A 23116-nucleotide genomic window follows, 5' to 3' on the forward strand; every position below is an offset into this window, starting at 1 on the left:
TTACCATCCCATTCTTGTTCCTGCCGGATGATGAAGAGCATACTTGGCAGTATGAAACACATCGGAGGGTGATATTAAATGTCATTGTAGAAGATCATGCGGGGCATATCGCGCTCGCTCACGGCGTGGAGATACGCCGAGCCCGGGTGGGGGGCGGTTGTTACGGAACCTGCTGTTGGTGGTGTTGGTGTTGTTGATGAGGAAGATGGCGTTGATGAGTTTTGCGATGTGGTTATGGCGGCGTTGTTGGTGTTTGAGGGCGGGGAGAGGGGTTGGCTTGGCGAGGGGGGTTGTGGTTTTAGGAGGTGTGTTCTTTTGGGGCCTTTTGGGAAGGTTCTGGGGGGAGGGAGGGGGGGGGGTTTGTTAGTTATGTGATTAGGATTGGGATGGTGTCTGGGATTGGTGTGGTGAGAGTGAGATGGGAGGTGAGGTTTGGGTGTGAGACTTGAGTACATTGTGAGAGGCTTGATGTTGTGATAAGTGGAAGATGTTTGAAGACGGAGGGGAGGGGTAGGTGAGGAAGTTTCACGAGCAAGAAAGGCAGGTTGATCGAAGAAGGTAACATCGATACATAAGAATGAATATGATCCACTGATACTCGAAATTTCTCCATCAGGGGGTAAGGCATTAGGAGGACCAATTCACACCTCTCACATGCAAACAACACACAATAAACTGAGACGAGGAAACTTACAACGCGGTACTCAACGACCCGTAAAACAGGTTCACCTCCTCAGTCGGCACCTCAGAGTCAACGGCCCTAGCCCAGAGGAACTCGCGCGCCCTCTCAACAGCGTCGTCGATGCGATGGTGTAGGGTCGGGAAGAAGGGGCGTAGGGAGAGGAGGGAGAGGACGAGGCCTTGGGGGCCGGAGGCGAAGGCGCGGGGTGGTTGTGGTGATGCTGGGGGTTCTGGCTGTGTTGGTGTTTGGTCTGGTGTTAGTGGTGCGTTTGAAGATTGTTGTATGCCGCTTTGGGGGTGTTGTGAGTTTGGTGAGGTGGGTGGTGAGGTGGGTGGTGGGGCTGGCCAGTCGCCGTTGGGAAGCTGGAGGTCTAGGAGGCCGGCGAGGCGGTATTTCAGGGCCGGGGATGCGGCGAGGGGAGGAGATGTGAGGACGAGTTGGGTTATTATGCCTAGGTCGCCGTGGGTTGTGCCGCGGGTGTCTTCTGGTGACGGTCGTGGTGATGAATGAGAGTGAGAGTGAGAGTGAGATTCAGACGATGCGGGTGATCGAGAAGGACATGTCCAGGGATGCGGGCCGAGGAGGTACTCTGACACGTGGACTATTGCGCCGCAGACGAGGGGCGCGGAGGAGGGGACCCAGTGGCGGATTAGGCGGAGGAGGTAGAGTGTTCCTGCGAGGCCGTGGAGGAGGCAGCTGGGTAGGGGTTGCATTGTTGTTGTTGTTGTTGTTCTTGTCGGTTCTGGGCCGTCTAGGTCCATTGCTGAGGAGTTTGTCGTCGGTGCTGAAGAGAACGAGTTTGCGTTCGCGTTGGAGGATATGATGTGTTCCAACACGGGAGAGAGGATGGCGAGGAACTTGCGGACGTGGAGGAGGTCTTTTGTCACGCAGGCGCGGACGGCGGGGCCGGCGAGGGCATCGGAGAGGAGGCCTATGACGGGCCCTTCTCGTGATGTCTCTTGTGTAGACGGCAGAGATATCGGGGCGGACGGGGTCGGGATGTTGGAGATGTAGGCGCGGGCCCAGTGGATGGCCGGGTAGGAGTGGATTTGGAGCCGGGGGTGGTGGGCCGAGACGGAGAGGAAGAGGTAGGCTGTTCCGGTGTGTGATGTTGGGAGGCCGGTGAGGGTTGCGGGCGGGTGGGTGGATTGGGGCGGGGAGAGGGAAAGGGTTTTGGAGAGGTGTGTTAGGACGAGGGTTGTTTGGGTTGAGGGATCGTCCATTGCTTTGTTTTTTGAAGCAGGTAGTAGTATATGGACGAGTTGAGTGTGAGTAGAGGTGAGTGTGGGTTAATTTGAGTTGAGGTGGAGTTGGTTGAGTGAGATGTGATGTGAGGGTGAGATGAGGTCGTCCGGCGCGGAGTCGCGATTCTCATGGCGCTTGGATACTTTCACTTGTGGTCGCGTGAGGTCGGTGTAAGGCGGCGGTGACGGTGACGGGTGCCGGTTGCGGGGGGCATGAATGCGGGGTTGGAGGCGGTGGGAGGGCATGCAGCACTCAGGCACTGACACTCAGGGGCTCCCGGGGGGAGGTTGGGGCAGCCGCGGGGGTTCGGATCGTGGTGGCGGGACATGCGCGGGCTTGGCCTTGGGGTCCGGGGCGCTGGAGTGGGGCGCTGTTCCGTGGACTCAGCTCATGAGGGTGGCACCGTGGCTGTGGGGTACGGTTGGTCACCGGCACAGTAGTCATGTTTCGCGATGATCGTTTGAGGAATGCTTATTCCTCGGCTGGGCTGTACAAGTACGAGGGTGAGGGTGAGGGATGCATATTGCGTCTTTTCGTCATATTTGAAGGGATTCCGAAGGCTTGGCTCCAGAGGCTTCATAATCATGATGTTTGCAGAGCTACTCAATGCTGGGCCAGTGGATGATGGGCTTGACGAGCACAATGTAGGTATCGCTTCTCTCTTCTAATGTCGGTGAAGATTTTGAATCATGTGTAAGGTCTTACCATACCTCATGTTTATCATGAGATTGTTCGCCCCAGAATGAGATGTTGTCGAGGCAATGCAATCGCATTGTTGAAAGTCTGCTCAGAGAGAAATCATGGATTTGTATTACATCCGCATCGTCTTTCTATTGTAGCATCACAGGTCAAGTGGCCTACCACGTAGCAGTCTACCTAGTCTCGCTCCTAGTTTGTCTATGACTTCCCTTCACTCATTAGTCTTTACTTCACAGGAAGTACATGAACTTTATGAAACAGTCACAGGATATGGGATCCTCTGTGTATCTGCAGCTCAGCAGAGCTTCCTGATGTACAAGTCATTTTCTCTAATAGAATTCGAGATGAATGACGAGTGAAGACGTCAAAAGATAACAGAGCCGTCCACAATAGGCACCTACTCGGTCGACTGTCAATTAGTCTCGTATGTTAAAATGCATACATTCAAATTCTAATGTCATTTGAGCCCTCATCTCAACAGCTCTTGACTATCAAATCGCAAGGGAACCAACCGGCTGGGTCGAATTCCGCGAGCTGCATGTCTCACATGAATTCATCTGAACACAGCATGCGGGGTCACACTTCTTCGGGAGACGTCGGCCGAGGCGTCCGCCACCATCACAGTGGCTTCGAACACACGGCATAAGAAGCAATCTCACCTCTTCGAACCTCACCTCACCTCAAGCAATCCAAATCTCTCTCATCAACACATGCCAAACCATCCAAACACAAACTCACCCTGTATCCTCACAATGTCAGACCCCCTCCCAAAACTAATCACCCTAGAAGAACACTTCGTAGCAGAAGACCTCTTCACAGAACTCTCCGACATATACGCAGAACAACTCAAACACCTCCCCGAAGTAGCATCCCGCCTCAAAGACGTCGGCCCCCTCCGCCTCTCCAACATGGACGACACCCGCATCAGCCTGCAAATCGTATCCCACGCCCCCGGCCTCGGCCCCCGCGCCCCACACCTAAGCAAACTCGCAAACGACCAGCTCGCGGGCGCAGTACGCGCCAACGCCACCCGTTTCGCAGGCTTCGCCGTGCTACCGATGGCCGACCCGGAGGCCGCGGCGACGGAACTCGGGCGCTGTGTCCGGGAGCTGGGGTTCGTTGGCGCCTTGGTGGATACGCACGTCGACGGGAAGCACTACGACGACCGACGCTTCTGGCCCGTCTTCGCCGCCGCCGCGGAGCTCGATGTGCCGATTTACTTACACCCTACCTACCCCTCCGAGAGCCAGCGGCCCGCGTACGAGGGCAACTTTGACCCCGGCGCGGCGCGGAGTATGGGATCCAGCGGGTTCGGGTGGCACTCTGAAACGGGTCTCGCCGTCCTCAAGCTCTTCGCCGCGGGCCTATTTGACGAACACCCGTCGCTGAAAATCATCATTGGCCATTTCGGAGAGATGTTACCCTTTATGATGGAGCGCGTGGAAAAGCTCTCGGTGCGGTGGGGTCCGCGGCGGCGCCGTTGGCGGGAGGTGTGGGAGGGGAACGTGTGGGTTACCACGAGCGGGGTGTGGGGACTCGCGCCGCTGGCGTGCGTGTTGAGGAATACGCCGGTGGAACATATTTTGTATAGTGTCGATTACCCGTTTGAGAAGAACGAGAATGGGCTCGCGTGGATGAGGGAGTTGAGGGATAGTGGGATGGTGACGGGGGAGCAGCTTGAGATGATTGCGTTTCGGAATGCTGAGAGGTTGCTGAGGGTTGAGGCGCCGTGATGTGTATGAGTGGGAGAGAGTGTGAGTTGAGGTGCGATGGGTGACTGGGAAGTGGTCTCGAGGGGATTTCGAGTCTAGTCTCGTTTGGGTCACACGGTCTCCATATACACAACGCGTTCGACTTTGAGGGAAATCAAAAGACCCTGTTTCCCTCTCCATCCGTCACGATCGTGAGTCGTGACTGGCCCAGATTTCCCTCTCCAGCCCCGTTCCCCTCCCACAATAATCGTCTCTCCCCTTCTGCCCCGCCCACGATGTCCTCTCTCGCTTCTTGGTACCACCCATCGCAGCGGCTGTCACACAAGATCGTCTCTATGGCTCAGTCGGTAGAGCGTTGGTCTCATATTAAATACATATGACTCTGGGAAACATCCTGGGGGTTATCCAAAGGTCGCAAGTTCGAGCCTTGCTAGGGACATTACATTTTACTCGTAGCGCAACTGATTGCTTTTTTGAGTGTTGCATGTTTTGGCAGGGCGATGTGAATGCCCATACAGCCCAGGTCATTCATGCATGCATGTTCTGGTATCTAAACCGATGGTCTCGTGTGGGACCTAGGTTGTTGTTACATCGAATCATACTTTAGAAGACATCCGCAATTCGCCTTCTGGTCAACAGGGCTGATCTGATGCAACGAGTTGCCTGCCAGTTTGGTAATGTTGAATGGAGTTTTGCATATCTATCGACTTGCCGCAAACGTGAAGTTCCTCCCCCATTAACATGAATAAGCCTCAAAGTATATTTCGCAACAAAACACTGCCGTGATGTGATGCTACACGCATATATTCAGCAACGACATACCACTTACATACCTACTCACCTCCTCCCCCTGAGCATCCCATCAACTCGTCCTTCCAGTGTATTTTATTTACTTTGCAAATGCAAGTGTGGTTGTGAAGTGGGGTCACATGGCACCCCACACAGCACACAACACCTCAACTGACCCCCAAAAATCACAAAAACCGAAAATCCGCAACCCACGACTTCGACTCGACGCGTATTTCCACGCAATAAGCAAAAGAATTGCGTCGAGGGGGAATCGAACCCCCGGCTCCCCGACGCTGCTTGATGGCAACGGAGAATTTTACCACTAAACCATCGACGCATATTGATAACTCGTAGTTTGAGATGCTAGGGGACGCCGGAATTGTGGTTATGGTGTGGTGGGTTTAGCTTAGGGCTGGTGTTGCGGCTGAGGTCTACAATGGGGCCCGTTCCGGGTGCCGAAATGTTTTTGACGGCGGGTCGCTGGGGTGACTTGTGAGGTTGGCAAGCTCCGGGGGCTGATGTTGCTGCCAGCTGGGATGTTGCTGGGGTTGTGGATTACAATTGAGTTAGAGGCTCTGAGATGTTCTTGACTTTGCTCAGAGCAGGTTGAAAGCGCAATGATTTTGTCCTTGGACAAATTGAGGTTTCCACATTGTTAAATTTTCCTCTGGAAGGGCCTGGCAAACATTGGAAATGAGGGAAGGGATAGTTTGCCACCAGGTTTCTTCACTGGCGGCTTGATCTGTTGTAGACGTGTTTTAATGGCCTTCCTCTTCTTTATCTCTATTCTTCTTTTCTGGTCTCTGAAGTTTGCGTATTCCCTGAGATTTACTAAACAGGAGAGAAGACTTCACGAACCAACCTGCCCGCGCCATCCCTTACCGTTGAAATTTCTAGGGTGGATGAGAAAGATATCGAAGTGTTGAACTTTGTGAAAGAAGGCGGGTCCTAAGTCTCTGATACACGCCAGCCTCACATTTGAATTTCCTTTCTCGGCGAAGAAGTGAAATCATTCCGATAATCACGAGACTGACCAAAAGGCAGCAAGTGAATGACTATCTCTGAATGCTTTAAGGAAGACAACTGAAGAGCTGATTACACATACGATGATCTCAAGCATCTGTCCACAACAATGTGTCGTCTGTGGTAAGAAGCCGCAAGTACCTTAGCCTCAATAGCTGTCCGTAAGCTGGCCATCCTCTCGCACAGCACCACGACACCACATACTAGAGGGAAAACCTCGCTCCAGGTCACATAAGATCTGAGGAAGATATAGACTTGAGTTAAGGCAAAGCCGTCTCCCAGTTTCCATCTTCAGCCTGTAGCGGAACGACTCAGTCCTCATACGATTGCAAGAAAAATATTCGTCGTGATCAGAGTCTCCGGGCACCTTCGGGGAGCACACGTGATCATGAACGAAGCCCCTGCTTCCCACTCCAAGATGGGCACCATAACCAAGGTCGTAAACATCATGTCTCGTGCACTCGAAAAGCCTCTCTGGATCAAAATTCCAGTCCCCCTCCACGTCCTACTCTAGCAGAGAGACACCCAAGAGTATATATGGGACAGTAGTGATGCCCTCACCGCGCCACAGCCAGATGTTCAACGGCCACTTCATCAAAACCACCTCGCCAAAAGTAGGCTGTGTATTCTCCCTGACGACTTGTTGTGATCCCAGTACCACCTCACGGATCACTCGCGTAGAAACCCTCTTGATCTCACTCGACAACCCATCTGCACGCCACTCAACGAACCAACCTCCACCTAGGAACCTCTCCAAGCATCGGCAGGTCGTTTTAGCAGAGCTCTTCTGAAAGTGGAACGCGGCCATCCCGTTGACTTGGTCCATCTTACGAAAACAAACTAGCTAGACAAGACCGAGACTACACAGCGTCGTGGGCCTCGCTGCCTCGATCCAAGTTCCTCTGGATCCCGGGTCGTAGGAGCACGTCTCACTTCCCCGACATTATGGCCTTAACTCATAGCATCGCGAGCAATAGTCCAAACTAAAAGGCCCCGACGTGGACGAGTGAATTCTCACCACGCTACTTACTACTCACCTCACTTCACCCACCCAGACCCAGTCCCAACCCTTCAAACATCCCCCTCCAATATCGCCATCTCTCTCGATTACCGCGCTGGACTGCATCGTAACAGCCATCCAATGCCTCACCCGTCACTCCGAGATGCAAACTTCATCGTCCTCAGCGCCCTCCCCGGCATCCATCCCCGCAAGCCAGAGACTATACGGCACCGCTCACCCAAGCTCTTGTCGTGTATAAGTATCCATCACATAATTCACATCAAACCCGAAACCAGGAGTGCAAAGGATCTAGGGAACCAGTGTAATACAGCATAGAAATCAGTGTCTTTATTGTATCCACGTAAAACTGGCACTGCTGCCACGATAGTATTTCGACACCTTTACGTTGATGACTTTCTTGCGGAGGACTTATACCATACGTTAACGGTTTAATTCTGAATGGGACGAAGAAGAACCCCTCTTTCACATCCACCGGCAACTTTCTCAATTTGATAAAATATACAAAAAAACTCTCTTAAAAATGACCTAACTACCCAAAATCCCTGAAACAGTATCAAACCCACGACGTCTCTCAACAAACAAACCTCACCTTACCCATCTCCGGAAATGGTCCTCAAAAAGAACCAGAAGCTCACCGTAACCTCCCCTACCCAAAACGACCTCTAAGCGGCCTGCCACTCACCGCGCAGACCCCTCCTCATCCCATGCAAATAAGCTGACACCAGTCCATGTCCCTACTTCGGGAGAGGATTCCACCGTAGATGAAATAAGGTTGGTGTAAGAAAAGCCTCAAAAGAAAATTGAAGAAAGAAAACATGAAACATTTCAAGCTTATTCGTGTTGCGCGTTCACAAGGTAGCTTCGTTATTCATGATACTTGCACCTCCGGAGGCCTGCGAAGGAGAACAGATGACGGCAAACACTGGCATGCAATGCAACCACGAGAGCAGTCAATCGTCTACGGACCCATACAGGATGAATGCCATGATTCGCCGATCAGAACCCCGCCAGATGCGGGCAGATAGCCGACGTCCGCTCCGCCGGCAGCGCCGCACGCGACAAGCGCACCTCTGACCTGTCACCTCCCTCTCGGTCAGCGCCATCGGGCCAGATTAATAAACCCGTCAGGGTCGGAAGCCGACAGCAGCGCAAGCAATACACGCTACGTGGTGCTCTCGCGGCACGTTACGGGCAATAGAAATCAGATCCCTGGGGAGCGGATAATCACACAGAGTACGGACCGCAATTAGAGAAACATTAAAACCCCATCAAGGCTGGAAGAGGGAATTCAGTGCGGTTCGGTGGGGGGTATTGAGTTCGAGATTCCATCAGAGTCGAGACCGGAGCCCCGGGCTGACTAGGGTCTGAGAGGTGCCAGGGATGAAGGTAGCTTGGAGGAATTTGACTGGCTGGGTTAATTCGAGCACCCGTCCAGAGACCAGACCTGGAACCTTGACAACCTATCCGCCGTTGCTCCTGCGGCCTGCGACTGCGATCAAGCAAGGTTGGAGAGCTGACTAGATGTAGGACCCGTAAAGTTGAGCGAGGTGAGTGAGACGCGCCCGGAGACGCTCAGATCATCGTCAAGTTCAGACGGTGCGGCACCGTGGAGCACCTGACGCGGACCCCGGTACTGAAGCTTTGCTGCGACTGCTGCAAGCTTGCTGGACCGAGGAGGAATGAACACTTTTGAGTTGGGTTGACGACTGTATAAGAAGCTTGTCGGGCCTGCCGTGCATCTACCGCGCGGGCGAACCGGATTTATCACGATCCCCACGATTACCGCTCAACAGATCGCTGCAGTTGACTAATCCGTGTCCCAACCGTACAACGTATTACCGCATTGTCCATCGCACACCGCACCATAGACAAGATTTGACCGACGGATGAAGCGGAAGAGGACAAGACACTTCAGGCGCCAGTATTCAGTAGAGAGGCCTTCCCGTGGTCCTCTCTTGTCAAGTCGCTCTGCGGCCTCTTCACCCATCACAGTCGCAACAACGGCTCTCCAACAGATAGGTGTGCATTATTGTGTGTAACGATTGTTTGCCCACCCGTTTCCTCATCCCGCGCTGCAGAACTCCTAGCGTACGTGCGTGTGTGCGTGTGTGCGTGTGTGCGTGTGTGTGCCGTGTAACTGCGCGCTGTGTTTGTTGGTGGACGAGTATCCGTGGCGTTCCCCTCCCCAAATCCCCGCATTCTGTTTACCCCTCGCGCCCCGCCTCGCGACATTCTTCCCCCGACTTGGCCGAGTTCCGTCGACTCTCGAGTCCAAGTCACCCCCCCCCCCCTCTCCCCCCCGCTGATCGATCGGCTCTAAGCAGACGCTCCAGGTTCGCCAGGCCGACGGCCGAGTCCACGGGACACACTTGGATCAGCCCTCCGCCGAGCACATTTTGCGAGCAAAAACTTCACCACCTCCGCCATCGACGACGAACCCTTCAAACGCGTCCAACGAGCATCATGTGGTCCAACAAGCGTTCTTCTCCCCCCGCGCCCAGTAGCCCAACCGAGGTGGAGGCTCCTGCGCCCGTATCCTCCAGACAGAAGAACCCCGGTCGTCGCATTGCCCAGATTGTGAAGCTCAAGCCCGAGTTCATCGACAAGTACAAGGAGGTCCACGCCAACGTCTGGCCTGAGGTGCTCAAGCAGATCAAGGAGTGCAACATTGTCGATTGTAGGTCATCCGGTGATGTCGGCCCCAACACCGACCTCGCAGGACTATCCGAGCTTTGCAGAGACTGACTCTAAGCAGACAGCATTTGGCACGAGCCCGACTCACGCATTCTGTTTGCGACCATGAAGTACGTCGGCTACGACTTTGCCGGAGACATGGAGAAGATGAAGGAGAACCCCAAGGTCCGCGAATGGTGGGCCATGACCGACGGCTGGCAGGAGTCTCTGGTTCCCGGCGCGGTGAGCAGCGAAGCAGGCGAACCGGCGTGGTGGAAGCCCGTCGAGGAGGTCTTCTTCACGCCTTGAGAGAGATATTTGGTGGGATTGGGGGGGATCGAGTGTATTGCATTATTAGTCAACGACCAGCCGAATGATGAGCGTTTCGTTTTGATCACGTTCGGTAGCCTCGTCTGCCTCGTGCCGGCAGATGAACCAGGCACATGGTTTCGCTGGAAGCACGTCCGATTGGTGACCGACCGACCGTCCGTCTTGATCATTTGAAACCACCAAACAACCCTCCAAAAACGCCGCCGGATCCTCCGCCACCTCCGCGCTGGCCGTGCCGCCGAGCCTCAGACCTGATCCACTCTTCGAGGAAAGCGCGGTCTGTCAACTTCTTGGCATCGTGAACCTTGGTCTGTATTTGGGCCTCTTGGTTGTCGAAGCTCAGCAGAGTCGGGATGGAGGTGATCATGTAGGTCATGCCCAATCCTTCGCTCATGACGTCGGGAGAGTCGAATTCGACAGTGCAGTAGCCTACGCCGCCCTCCGCTTCACCGACACCAGACTCTACGATGGATTGTATAAGAGGGGCCACGACTCGACAAGTCCCGCACCAAGACGTGGTCCACAGTGTTATCAGTGGTGTGCGAGAGGAGGAGGAAAGAAGTTGATAGGTGTGGAAGTCATCAGGACGGCGGACACTGGCGCCAGAAGCAGAGGTTAGCGGGCGAGTGCTATCGAGAGGAGAGGCCAGGGCAAGGATTGGATAGGCAGGTAGGTTGGAGAATCTGCAGCGGCCCACTTACGATGCGTAGATCTGGTTTTTGGCCGGGCTGGTACGAGACGTGGAGAAGTGGGCAGCGGCGGCAGAGATGGATTGCTTGGGGAGTGGTATGCGGGTGCCATTGGTGAGGTTGGTGTTGCAGCCCCGGAAAGCGGTGCGGGCGGTATGTCTCAGCAGTTGCATGGTGATTGTGAATAGTGGTGTCGATTGTTTGGTTACTTTGGGCTGCTCAGATGCCAAGGATGTATGCAGTGTGCTGCCGACTGACGTCTTCGAAGATTATCCCGTGATGTGTTGTGATGCGAGTCGTAACGCTGATATGCGACAGAATTAATTCTTGGACAAGAACGAGTGGAGGGCTGCAGGTGGCAGCTGTCGGAGTACGTAGAATGGAGCAAGCTAAAAAAAAAAAAAAAAAATTCTTTGGAGCAAGTGGTTCGATATAGAACAGGGTGGTGGATGGATCGTTTTGTAGCGTCAACGGTTTTCCGGGCAGCTGGACAGCTTAGTCGAGGAGGCTGGAGGAATGCTGGAATCTTAGTTGCCGTTGTCAATGACGGGAAAAATCCGACGTTCATCTGGAGGTTCGGTAGCAATCGAAATCGACAGGAGCTGCAGCGTGGGTGTCGTGGGTGTGCAATGTGCACCTTCCTTCCTGGCAGACGCGGTCACGCTTAAACCACGGCAGGCTCCATTGGGAAAGGCGGCGTGGGAATGTGGGGTCGGATATTCTCACGCACGATGACGTTGAGGCACTAAGGAACATCGTGAGACACCTTGAGAGAGGCTGCATGACATAAGCAAGATTCTGCAGGGGTCCGTCCACCTCAGGCTCCCAGGCCCCAGGGAAGGAAGGACTCAAGGACTGAGGACACCAACGGCAAGTGCGGTAAGGTAAGGCAAGTATTTGCAGGTGCATCCTGGGCGCCCAGACATGGCGACTGCTGTTTTTGTCTTCAGCTTCGCACTCTGCGTGACTGAGGTGCCCAGGCTTGCCAGATACTCCGTACTTCTTGCCCGACGAGGTTTCCAGTTAATTGTTTTCCTTGTCTTATTTTCCGTCAAGCACTCAGCCGCATCTTAATCGCGGCCCAAGCCAACGACTCTACATCAGACACGCAATTCACCCAACCTTTCTTTATGCGACGAGCAGGCCGCAGAAATAACATATTCATTCCATCCATCCATCACAAATCTCACCATGGGGTCAGTCTCACTTTGGGGGGGGAACAAGAAACCTCCATTACATCCGAGCCCGAGGTCAGCAGAGACGAGCAAGCATGCAGATGGTGCCATGGTGGTGGTGGTCTGGCGCTGCTCGGGTTGCTCCGAGACCCCAAGACATTGACGAATGCCTACGCTACCAGACTACTTATGTACTCTCCCGAGTCTCAACTCTCGGTGACTGGACACAGAAAGTCTATAATCAACAACGTTGGAGTCACCCGTCACCCGTCACCCGCACAGCGATGAATGATGGATGCTGGAAGTTGGATCATGGAAGTTGGATTAATTATTGGATATTCCTTGGATGATGGATCTGGTGTCACCGCCTTCGCCACCATCTTCGACCGCTGATTCACACGGTCCAAGTGGAGAAGATGCGCCCAGCACCCAGGTCACCTACTCACCCAAGTCACTCACGGACTTGAGCATGGGGGTTTAGCCTCGCTTTTAGGGGTCCTGCAATCCGGGGCCAGCATGCAGACGCGTATTGGCTGTTGGGGCTCCTTAGGGGGGGGGACTTGGAGTTGGACATGTGGCCCTTTTTCCTCACCTCCTTTGTCGACCAAGGCTATCGCCGCCATCCTCCAAGGCTCCAAGTGCCTCTCAAGCGCCCCCGCAGGCATTCTGCTGCGTATTGCCTGGTGCCAATACTCCGTACCCAAAGTACGAAGGTGGGAAGTACGGATACAACCTGCAGGCTGCTTGGACTCAAGAGAGACACCGCCGCCAACGCCGCATCCATCCTTGAATCCTGGATCGATCATCGCACTTCGCGCGCGCAGTCTTGTCGCACGCACCCGCCGACGTCGAGTCACCTGCCAATCTGTCCAGGTTGCGTTGAGTCTATCCAGTGGATGAAGGGCCGTCTCGACCCCTCCAGTTGCTCAAAAAATTCCCCACGGAACCCGCCCGACGCGACGCACTTGGCACCCACAACCAGAAAACTCCACCATCTGATTCTGCGAGCCTGCAAGCTACCATACTACTATACCTACTTGCTGCGTACGAATACGGTCATATTGGTACTTTGTTACGGATACCTTGCCATACCGCTGCTGCTGCTGGGCATGAATTGCTTCTCGTCTCCCTTGGCTCCTGTGCGCCGTGCTTGACTCGGTGGCCGGCCAATCCTGACAACCAAGCGCCGATATTTCATTTCATCCCATGCTCCCTTCCCCCAGGCTTGCGGCTTACGGCTTGCGGCTTGCCAGGGCACGATAACATTGCGTCCCTCTTCACACCAACATAAAGCTCGAGGTTCATCCTTGATCTCCTGGTCGCCTGCCCCCTACGTGAGACGCAACCCCCCTCGCTCTCTTAATCACAATCAAACGGCGCGTTGCCAGTCTGACGCCATCGCTCTGCACGGACCTGGATAGTTTCTCCTCTCCCGCTGCGCGCAGCCCATCATCTGCCATCGAGGTTGGCCTCGTTGTTGACATCCAAACGCTATTTCCATCAACGGCTTCGTTGCGCCAACACCTCTTCTACCCCATATCTCCCGCTCCTCTCCTCTCCTCTCCTCTCCTCTCCTCTCCTCCCTCCAGCGTCTCTTTCCAGAGTTGTCACTTCTCACCGCCTCCGCACACATCGCCTCGCACCGGCGCAGGACTTTCCAGAAGAATTTGCATTTCTTCCTAAAGCGCATAGTCGTACTGCCTCGGCATCTTCCTTCATCCGGCTCTTGGACATCTGCAACCTTATCTCATCTATTTTTTTTTGGATGCACGGTCGAACCAGACAGACTATGCTCGACCGATCTTAGGACGAATCTTGTGTCGACCCCTCGTGCCCAACGACATCCGTCTTTCCTCCACCTGACCCTTCTGCTCGTTCTTTTTTATTCTCCCTCCCCCAACAACAAAGTCCGCATAACTTGCCATTGTAGTCGACCAAAGCGACAGCAAACAGAGTTCCTTGGCACTGCCATCCCTGGTTGGGAAGACCACCTGTAGAACATCTCAACATGGCGGGCGTTCTCACGTGGAAGAGTCGCTTCGGTGGCGTCTTTGGCAATAAGAACAAATCCGACAGTGCCGAAGCCACAGATGACGAGAATGCCAATATTCCAAAATGGAGTATGGGTGTTCTCAACGACCCCAAAACGATTGAAGTCCCTGGTATGCAACCCCCTTTTCGGTTTCCCGCGCCCATGCCAAGGCCACCAAGTTGACAACCTGCAGGTTCTGTGCTTCTCCTCGCTGCGCATCGCAACGAGCCGCTCGGCTTACGCAACGCGCCCGCAAGGACCTCTCACTCATCTATCCCCACTGGTTTCCCGGAGCCGGTAGACACACCAACCGGCCGCCAATCTCCGGCCAACGCGGCCCCACCAGAGCCCGATGCAAAGACGACCAAGGACGGAATCATCCTCAACCCCCAGCCTGAAGAGTCTGCAAATGACCCTCTCAACTGGCCTTCATGGCGACGCGATTGCGCTCTGCTGTCTCTTGGTTTCTACTGCATGGTCGGTGGTGGCATGACCCCCTTGCTTGCCGCCGGCTTCAACAACGTCGCCGAGGACTACCACATCGAGACCGAGACAGTCTCCTTGACCACTGGTCTGTACATGATGGGCATGGGCCTCGGCTCCGTCATATTTTCTCCGACGGCTATTCTGTACGGAAAGAGGCCCGTCTACCTCTTTAGCTCCGTCATCTTCATCCTCAGCTCCGTGTGGGCGGCTTTGTCACCCAACTTCACCTCTCTCATCTTGGCCAGAATCTTTCAGGGTATCGCTGTCAGTCCTGTAGAGTGCCTTCCCTCGGCCACCATTGCCGAAATCTTCTTCCTTCATGAGAGAGCGTTCCGAATCGGCATATACACACTCCTGCTGCTCGGCGGCAAGAACATCATCCCACTCATCAGTGCCCTCATCATTCAAGGTCTTGGATGGCGTTGGACTTTCTGGTAAGCCATGGACACACAAAAAATCTTACATGACTCCAGTGCTAATGTGTCGATAGGATCGTGGCCATGATTGTCGCCTTCTGTGGCGTGCTCCTATTCCTGTTCGTGCCGGAGACCTTCTGGGACCGAACGCCGCTCCCCAAGTCACGAAAGCCATCCCGCAGACCGAGCTTTGCTCGTCGATTCTCATCACGTCATCATGTTCCCCAGGTCCATGACGCTCATGAAGATGCCGTTATAGCTCCCACAAGCCCTGCACCTCAGTCGCCGCACGTTGCTTCGCACCCGCACAAGGACCTTCACGTTGGCTTCGCACCAGGCCCAGATGAGAAACAGGATAGCGGTATTGACAAGCAGGTGAAAGACGCCAAGGACGAGACACCGGACTCTTCCAACCCAGTGCCCGTCTCTCGGACATCTGGTGCGTCCGGCACACCCATCTCCGGATCGGATTATTTCCACAACGCTCCAGCTGTGGAGAGCGAAAAGTTCAAAATGCAAGCTTCCGACGTCGGCTCGCCGCCAAAAGCTCTGGCCTACACCCACACCCTCCGCCACCAACCCGCGAAATCCTTCAACGAGCAGCTCAAGCCTTGGAACGGCCGTCTGAACCATGACAGCTGGTTCAAGGTCATGCTCCGGCCCTTTGTCCTCTTCGTCTATCCCGCCGTACTGTGGTCTGCCGCAGTCTACTCCCTCTCCGTCGGCTGGCTCATCGTCGTCTCCGAGTCGGTCGCCCTTATCTACCGCAACCGCGCGTCGTACAACTTTGACGCCCTTCAGACAGGCCTTGTCTACCTATCCCCCTTTATCGGCGGCATCCTCGGCACCGCCGTCGCAGGAAAAGTAAGCGACATCATCGTCAAGGCCATGGCGCGCCGCAACGGCGGCCTCTACGAGCCAGAGTTCCGCCTCGTCATGGCGGCGCCGGTGCTCGTGACCACCGTCATCGGCCTCATGGGCTTCGGCTGGTCCGCGCAGGAGCGGGACCACTGGATCGTGCCGACCGTCTTCTTCGGCCTCATCTCGTTTGGCTGCACGCTGGGGTCCACGACGTCCATTACCTTTTGCGTCGACAGCTACCGGCAGTACGCGGGCGAGGCGCTCGTCACGCTCAACTTTAGCAAGAATATTTTCCACGGTCTCGTGTTTAGTCTGTTTGTCACGCACTGGATTACCTCAGATGGACCCAAGATGGTGTTTATCTGGTTGGGCGTTATCCAGCTCATTTTCCTATTTGCCACGATCCCCATGTTCATTTACGGGAAGAGGGCGCGCATGTGGACTGTTAGGAAGAACTTTATGGAGAAGTTCTAAAGGGGGGTTTTTTTTTTTAGCTGAAATCCTCTGCATGGAGTTGGAGTTTACAGGATCTACATTTGCGTTGCATCACAGCGTCTTACAAGTTTTATCCACCACTGGATGGGGTATCCCAACGGATGATTGGCTTTCGATGACCTTTGCATTATTTTCCAAACTTGGAAGGGGGGATTTATATGCGGCCTTTTCTTTTTGTCAACATTTGTTCTCATGATACCTTTAGAGTTTACATGACCTAGAACAAGTCTCAGAAGAAATCCATTTCTTCTAGAAGAAGTCGATTATCCCGAGCCCGAGCCGGTGGCCTCCCGGGCGATGATGCCGACCAGATACTGGTGAGAGGGACTGTTGGCGATCTGGGACGTGGAGCTGGTTGACGTCATTGAGGTTTCTTGATCTCCTCCTCCTCCTCCTTCTTCTCTCTCTGCTTCGGCCTTGCGTGTGGGTGAACGGGTGGAGATGTCCTGGGTGCGGGCGCGACGCGGCGTTCGTGGGCGTTGCGGGATCGAGGCCTGCTGGGCGCGCAATCTCTGCCTTTCTCTTCGCAATCTTACCATTTCCGCATAGTCCTGCTGTTCCTGCTCTTGCGCAATCTAAAGAAGTTAGCAAGGGAAACTTGGGAGGGGCCTTTGGTGGGGTAGAGGGTTCAACGGGACTTACCTCGATCGCGGTCTTCACGTCTGGTTGAGGTTGTTCCTGATCCGAGACATCGACTTTATCTTAATCTTCCTCGCCACTGCCAGAACCATCCTCTGGGAATACGGCATAGTCTGGGTTGCTATCTTCCAAAGGACCAAAACAGTCCACGAGCCAGTCGTCAAACGACTTTGCGATCCCCGTCTTCTCGGTGGTCACGGGCACGCTGGAGGCTTGGCCCGTTGCTGGAGTTGAGGCGGCTGCCCCGTGGGTCGTTGTCTCTAGCAATTGTTTCCTATCGTCCCATTCTTCAGGGATCCAACCGAGGAACTGACGCATCTTGCCGCGGATACCGAATTGTTCCCATGGGTGGAGAGGTAGTTTCAGGTCGGCAAAGTAGGCTGGTAATCCTGCCTTGCTAGCTCGGGTGTGCTCCCAGACAGATGAGAATCTGTGGTCCAACATGACGACCCTGGGAGTCTGCAAATCGAGTGCGTTGTTGCGGAGAGTGAGGAAGATGTTACGGGGAAAGATGTCTGGAACGGATACACTCAGATGCATGCAGACAACGATCTGCCCGAGGAGGCTTTGGATGGCGTCCAAGCATACTTGGCGATTCAGTGTCAACATTTTTGTCTGCCCCTTTCCCTCAGCCTTTTGATCACTATGAAGTGAAACATGTTCGCCTAGCGGGGGCTGGAGGTACCCCGTACTGTGGTCACGAGTGCACATGGCCTCAATTGAAAGGCCTTCAATGTACTCGATGAGGATGAGGCCAACCCACGTGTCCGGAGTCGCGGCGTCGTTGAACATCTTGACATTGGCGATACAGCAGCCGTAGTATTGAGCGATCATGAAAGGGTGTCCGGACTTCCCTTTCTCGTAGAAGAACTGGTACACTGCGGCCTCGCGGCAGAGTTCGCTATACGCGACGGCCGCATCGTCAAAGGGTGGTTCCTTGGCCAAGTCGAATCCGCCACGCATGTGATAGAGTCGAGGGTCGAATACTTTTGCGACGACGAGGCCATGCTCGTGCTGGGGTCAACTCGGGAAGGGTGCATGCTTCTTGTTGTCGTTGTTGCCGTCCGCTGTTCCGCGGACGACCTTGCAGAGCAATATCTGGGAGCCAACGTCTCTGCCGCCGCGAATCGGCTGCAAGATCTCGAGCTGGGGGTTTCCTGGCTTGGACTCCTCCGCTGTGGGCCGGAGTGAGCGCGGCTGGTAGTCGTCTTCGAAGGGCGGGAAATCTCCCGAGCCAAAGGGCTCAGATGGGTCATGGGGAACAAGGTCGAGCTTCTCTCTGCTCGCATATCTCCTAACGGCTGTGTTACGGATGTTCATGTCGTTCATGATGAGTAGAAGGAGGGTGATGCCAAATGGGAGTGAGATTGGCTCGGCTGTTGGAGACTAGCAACAAGATGCAGGAATTTCAACGTGAGAGAAGACCGAGCGGCCGCCCAAGTCGTCAACTGAGTGAGAGAGGAACATTACGTCAACTCGACTTGGACGAGCAAGACAGTGGCAGATTAGGTAGTGGGGCAGAAGTGATGGAAGCTGCCGGACTTGAGTGGACGCTGGCATGGATCCTTCGAGGTTGGACATGTGCAGGAAGGATTGTCTTTCGTAGGTTTTATGACGGGAAAGAGAGAGTGTGCTTGTGAGGAGGGGAGGAGGAGAAAAGAAAGAGAAAGAGAGATGGACGGAGAGGTAGATCGGCCGGAAAAACTCTGTGCTGGAGATGCCTGTGGACATTAACGGAAAACTGTATTTGTTAGGCGGGATAAGCTACAGGTGACACCTTTGTTATTTATTCCCACGTGTTCTATGATGTCCTCGCCCAGAAAACCCAGGAAAATGAATTCGGAAGGGAAAAGAGACATGGAGGGAAAGGTTCGTCAGCCGCCTTCAACCGTAAGGGTCGTTTCACCGACATACACACCAAGCTGCAAAATGCCATTCGGGTGGCTACAAAGGTGATCAAGATAGCCTGGTGAGCTTCGCAGCGTCGGAACCATCAGTACGGACGCGAAACACCAACAATTCAAATTCTGTTTGAAAGCAAGAAGGAAAGGATGTGTCGCCAACTAAATCGAGTGCGGCAAGGCTATGGTTGTCGTTGGAAGCCCAAGGTTCGTACTCCCTCCCATACTTGACGGAGACAAGACTTCTGGCCAAAGAGTTCAGGTTCGTGGAATCAGGGCGCACGCAGAGATGAGCCGCTGCTTTCTGATAGAACTGCCAGCGTGTTCCTCACACGCGCAGTAGTGAAAGAGGTATTGCTCAAGGTTTTGGAATGTGTTGTGGCTTAGACGCTGAATACGCGTGAGGCAAGCAGCATGGATGAAAACAATGGCAATGACGACAGCATCGCCTATCAGATAGGCCTGGAAAGACAGCCCTGACAATACCAATCTCATAATTTCAGCCTTGCTCAGTCTCGCGATAGTAAGTAAGTACAACGTGATGGCCTAGCCAAAGAGGCACGCTTGCTAGTTCCAAATACTTTCTCGCGTCATCTTCAATCCCTTCTCTTCCCCCAACCCAAAGTCCTCCATATCTCCCTTTTTGTCTCCCTCCCCCTAAGCCACCTTTTGATTATCTCCTTTGAAAGCTCAGCCAGCCAGTTGATTCTGGCTTGTGGCTCATGGCATTCTTCCGACTCCTCTCCTGACTCGAATTTTCCGTCTTCCGTCTTCCGTCTTCGCGTTGTAGGCTTTGAGGGATTCCTGCACGCGAGCACATGGAATGGAGAAAGCAGACGAAGCAATAGCAGTGTGTATTAACTCGGAGCAGCAGAAACGAACGTTCTTTCTATGGTCTCGCATATGATGAAATGTGGCCCTGCTGATGTGAACGTTGATATGACCTCGACTGTGTCAAGGTACCTCGGGTTTCATTTACTTCAGCTACCTGTATTCAAAGTACTCTTCTCCTCTTCGTCGCGTAATCACAAAGCCGCGGTGATAGCGGTCCAAATTCTCCTCATAAAGTTGGACCCATGCCGCAGACCTGCAAAAAGAGAGACTCGCGATCATTGTTGCGCCGAGGGGGAATCGAACCCCCGGCTCCCCGACGCTGCTGGATGGCAACGGAGAATTTTACCACTAAACCATCGGCGCGGCTCGCTTTATCGAGTCTCTTGTGGATGCGGGGTTACCGGGCAAGGGCAGAATGATGTTGGGCGTTGTGGATGCATTTTGGTAACAAAGCAGAGAAGAAAAGGCAATTTTTGCATTTCCGTGAGTCGTCAGTCTCCGCCCGGCCCGCCGGACCCCACCTGGAACGTGGGGTCGTCACGGACCCGTGGTGCAACCCTGTGGGACCCGCGTCGGCGTTTGTGGGTCATGTTCCACCCGGCGCGCCGTAACACTAAAACCACCTCAATTGGACTTTAATCTGACATCCTCCATCCGACGACGAAGTACCACGCTGTAGTATCGACGTGGACCCTTCCATTGCAAGAAACAAGCCCAAACCAACAGCTGAAAATGCAATCAATCAAACCCAAGCATTCTGAGTAGCCGCTGGATACTATTAAATTATTATCCCCTCCGCCAGCCCGGCCTCATCTCGCATGCGTCGGTGGTCGTGGGTGAGAAGGAGGTTACACGATGAGATCTCCCGCGTCGATTCAGCCGTTGTCCGGCGACTTGGGTTGAGAACAATAATACAAGGTTCCTTGCACATGCATGCATGGAGGCTCGGCGGGTACTCGAGTCATGCTTTACCTCCCGTCATGTCCCCTCCTCAACGATCATCGTTTCTGAACTTGTCACCTTCAGCCCAGTTTACCTGTCACACACGCGTAATGGGATGATGCCCGTGTCCGGTATGTCATCATCAGCTTGCCCAAGATACCTGGCCACGATGCAGAAGAGAGGTTTCACTCACTCGTGTCGCGTAGATCGCGCAATACCGTAGGTAGAAAACGTCACTAGCAGAAAGTAGACGTGTCGTAAATCGCTGTGTCTAGCAAAAGGCTTATCTCTCTCGTATCACATTTCACATGCATCAATTGGTCTCATGGCAAGGTGACTGTTCAGGCGAATATGCTTCATTCGCATTTCCTCAAAGCCTGTCTGGTATCGCGATTCCAAGCCGTCGCATGTAGTCCACCGGGGCGTTCTCAATCCAGCACTCCTTCCCAAAACCTTCCATCGTATATTCCAAGTCGGAACCGGAAAAAGAAAAACAGAAAGCCCAAGAAGACTCGCCAAGAGGAGGAGACAGTCCAACCCAAGGGTGTGTAGCGTGCCCAAAGTACATGTAGTGCTTCCTTAGAAGCCGAGGTCGTGCATGATGTCAGTCAGGCCGTTGTAGGTCTCCATAGTGGCTCTGGCCTGCATGTCGAGAAGCTGATTGATGGTGGTCAACTCTTCCGAGAGGTCAGAGGCCGCAGTGGTACCATTGTTGGCGCCCTCCTCCTCAGAGTCCTGAAGCTGGCTGGGGTTGGTGATGCCAGTTTGGCTCTCAGGAGAGGAGCCAGTGGAGAGGCCGCCCTGGGGGAGGGTATTGGCCTGCTCCACGCTCCGGAGGAACGCCTTGTCATGGTAGCGCTCGGCGAAGCGTTTGACAGACTGGCCCATGTACTGGATGTTGCGGGCAGTGCTATTATCCATTGTCAGTATGTCTTTCTTCCCCAGGGATGCGGTTTCACACGTGTAGCTGCATGAGAAGGTGAAGGACAGGAGCGGGGGGTAGAAATGATGGGAAGTGCAAATAATAGGAAGTACAGGACTGATTGAAGGTAAGGTAATGAGACAAAGGAGAGTACTGCTTACCGGTTCGCAACCAGGGTGTTGAGAGAGTCGGACAGCATCTTGACCTTGGTATCGCGGTCACGCTCGTAGATGTAGTCGGACATGTTGGCACGCTTGATGCAGGTGGTGCGGAAGGCACGATACTCCGAGAAGACCTTGGACTTTAGCGCCTTCTGCTCAGGAGTCTGGTTGGCCAGGTAGGTTCGAGTGCGCTGAGTGTTGGGGTTGGTCGAGTATTCGCCTCCCTTGCGACGAGCGTCACCGTTTTCACCAGCCATTGTGAATGTCGGTAGTGGATGGGGTGATTGAAGGAATTTGTTGGTGATTCTGATTGTTTGGGTTCTGAGGGACAAAAATTGTCGTGTGGGTGAAGAAGTGAGTGAGTGTTGTGGGTGGAGGGAAGAAGAAGGGGACAAAATAATCTACTGGCTGGCGGGCGGAATAATTCTGGCGAGTCACCCAGGCAGTGAGAGAGAGGTTGACAAGGAAAGAGCAGAGAGAAGCAGTAGGAAGGAGGGATTGACTTCCAAAAGAGGGAATAAAAGGGTGGGATGTGAATAGTTGCACGTGTGTGGGCGGTGAGTGAAGTCCCGAGTTGTTATTTTTTGCTACCTAGGTGACGGCCAGTCATGTGATTGCGATATTCTCAAAGGAAGTCCTCAAAAAAAAAAAAAAAACCAATTGGCTCCTTCGTTCCAATCTATTCTCTTAATACGGCAGGTATCTCGAAATGCCCAAACCATCTGGAGCTGCAAGATCGTGACTTGGACCCTTTGATGGTCCTTTATATGCGAACAACTAGGAATGAGGTTCAACGAGAGATCTTTTTAACCATAGGCATTGATCCCAAGAACTAGTATAGCTCATCATATTATGTAGAGGAGGCCTTCCGTCAGACCAAATTGCAGCATCATTTTGGTTGAGCCTTTACCAACTCCATGAACCCATCGTTGCCGAGTGATATTTTTCTGGGGAAGGTAAGACCAGCCCTTCTTTTCATTCATGTTACCAAAATAGTGCTCCCTGATACTTGTAGCCAGTCTTGAGCTGCCTCTTGATTTCATCGAGCATATCAACCAGGGGTTTACGAACCCAACTTTCGACAATGTCGATAATGCCAAGCCAGGCCATGAAAGCTGATCTCCTCTCTACTGGGTCCCCATCAGGCTTAGCCGGCTCAGTAGTACCATTACAGAGGGAGAAGGAAAAACAACAGGACTTTCGATGTGAAACGTACGCGCTCAATATGACGAGACTCCTAAGTATCTATCACTCTCTGGAATCATGGTGACGGCCAGTCTTCTCCATTGCTCACTGGTATCTTCATAAAGAATGAATACGCTTATCTCGGAAGTCTAGAAATCGAAATCCAGTTCCTTCGTTCACGGGATTCGATAGCCAAATCTCCAG

At 53.7% G+C, this 23116-nt stretch overlaps 8 protein-coding genes and 3 non-coding genes across 11 annotated transcripts; 5 read left to right on the forward strand and 6 right to left on the reverse strand.

Annotated features, from left to right (window-relative positions):
* Positions 1-649: 649 nt before the first annotated feature.
* BDP81DRAFT_403496 (uncharacterized protein) lies at positions 650-2023 on the reverse strand. The gene has a single exon (XM_060588882.1). It carries the CDS (start codon positions 1903-1905, stop codon positions 691-693), a length of 1215 nt encoding a protein of 404 aa, XP_060450031.1. The 5' UTR covers positions 1906-2023; the 3' UTR covers positions 650-690.
* Positions 2024-2981: 958 nt separating this feature from the next.
* Positions 2982-4716, forward strand: BDP81DRAFT_418893 (uncharacterized protein). Its single transcript, XM_060589723.1, has one exon. It carries the CDS (start codon positions 3337-3339, stop codon positions 4357-4359), a length of 1023 nt encoding a protein of 340 aa, XP_060450032.1. The 5' UTR covers positions 2982-3336; the 3' UTR covers positions 4360-4716.
* On the forward strand, positions 4668-4777 carry BDP81DRAFT_t77. The gene has a single exon. It is a non-coding gene; the product is annotated as a tRNA-Met (tRNA).
* Positions 4778-5383: 606 nt separating this feature from the next.
* On the reverse strand, positions 5384-5464 carry BDP81DRAFT_t79. Its single transcript has one exon. It is a non-coding gene; the product is annotated as a tRNA-Gly (tRNA).
* Positions 5465-9634: 4170 nt separating this feature from the next.
* On the forward strand, positions 9635-10153 carry BDP81DRAFT_310793 (uncharacterized protein; the record flags this gene model as incomplete). The annotated part of the gene is made up of 2 exons (XM_060583669.1): positions 9635-9848; positions 9927-10153. The coding sequence occupies 2 exons, from the start codon at positions 9635-9637 to the stop codon at positions 10151-10153; spliced, it is 441 nt and encodes a 146-aa protein (XP_060450033.1).
* A 187-nt stretch (positions 10154-10340) lies between these two features.
* Positions 10341-11036, reverse strand: BDP81DRAFT_458225 (uncharacterized protein; the record flags this gene model as incomplete). The annotated part of the gene is made up of 2 exons (XM_060593387.1): positions 10341-10803; positions 10876-11036. 2 exons carry the CDS (start codon positions 11034-11036, stop codon positions 10341-10343), a joined length of 624 nt encoding a protein of 207 aa, XP_060450034.1.
* A 1504-nt stretch (positions 11037-12540) lies between these two features.
* On the forward strand, positions 12541-13300 carry BDP81DRAFT_133361 (uncharacterized protein). Its single transcript, XM_060581768.1, has one exon. It carries the CDS (start codon positions 12611-12613, stop codon positions 13190-13192), a length of 582 nt encoding a protein of 193 aa, XP_060450035.1. The 5' UTR covers positions 12541-12610; the 3' UTR covers positions 13193-13300.
* Positions 13301-14046: 746 nt separating this feature from the next.
* BDP81DRAFT_309674 (major facilitator superfamily domain-containing protein) lies at positions 14047-16307 on the forward strand (the record flags this gene model as incomplete). The annotated part of the gene is made up of 3 exons (XM_060583566.1): positions 14047-14200; positions 14264-14990; positions 15047-16307. The coding sequence occupies 3 exons, from the start codon at positions 14047-14049 to the stop codon at positions 16305-16307; spliced, it is 2142 nt and encodes a 713-aa protein (XP_060450036.1).
* Positions 16308-17030: 723 nt separating this feature from the next.
* On the reverse strand, positions 17031-18296 carry BDP81DRAFT_446324 (uncharacterized protein; the record flags this gene model as incomplete). Its single annotated transcript, XM_060592049.1, has 2 exons — positions 17031-17953; positions 17993-18296. 2 exons carry the CDS (start codon positions 18294-18296, stop codon positions 17031-17033), a joined length of 1227 nt encoding a protein of 408 aa, XP_060450037.1.
* Positions 18297-19984: 1688 nt separating this feature from the next.
* Positions 19985-20065, reverse strand: BDP81DRAFT_t78. The gene has a single exon. It is a non-coding gene; the product is annotated as a tRNA-Gly (tRNA).
* A 1059-nt stretch (positions 20066-21124) lies between these two features.
* Positions 21125-22080, reverse strand: BDP81DRAFT_468873 (uncharacterized protein). Its single transcript, XM_060594501.1, has 2 exons — positions 21728-22080; positions 21125-21554 (listed from the first exon to the last, which is right to left on the reverse strand). The coding sequence occupies exons 1-2, from the start codon at positions 21982-21984 to the stop codon at positions 21224-21226; spliced, it is 588 nt and encodes a 195-aa protein (XP_060450038.1). The 5' UTR covers positions 21985-22080; the 3' UTR covers positions 21125-21223.
* Between the last annotated feature and the right edge of the window lie 1036 nt (positions 22081-23116).

This window comes from Colletotrichum phormii (genome assembly GCF_030913505.1).
Source record: "Colletotrichum phormii strain CBS 102054 chromosome Unknown BDP81scaffold_3, whole genome shotgun sequence".
Taxonomy (NCBI): domain Eukaryota; kingdom Fungi; phylum Ascomycota; class Sordariomycetes; order Glomerellales; family Glomerellaceae; genus Colletotrichum; species Colletotrichum phormii.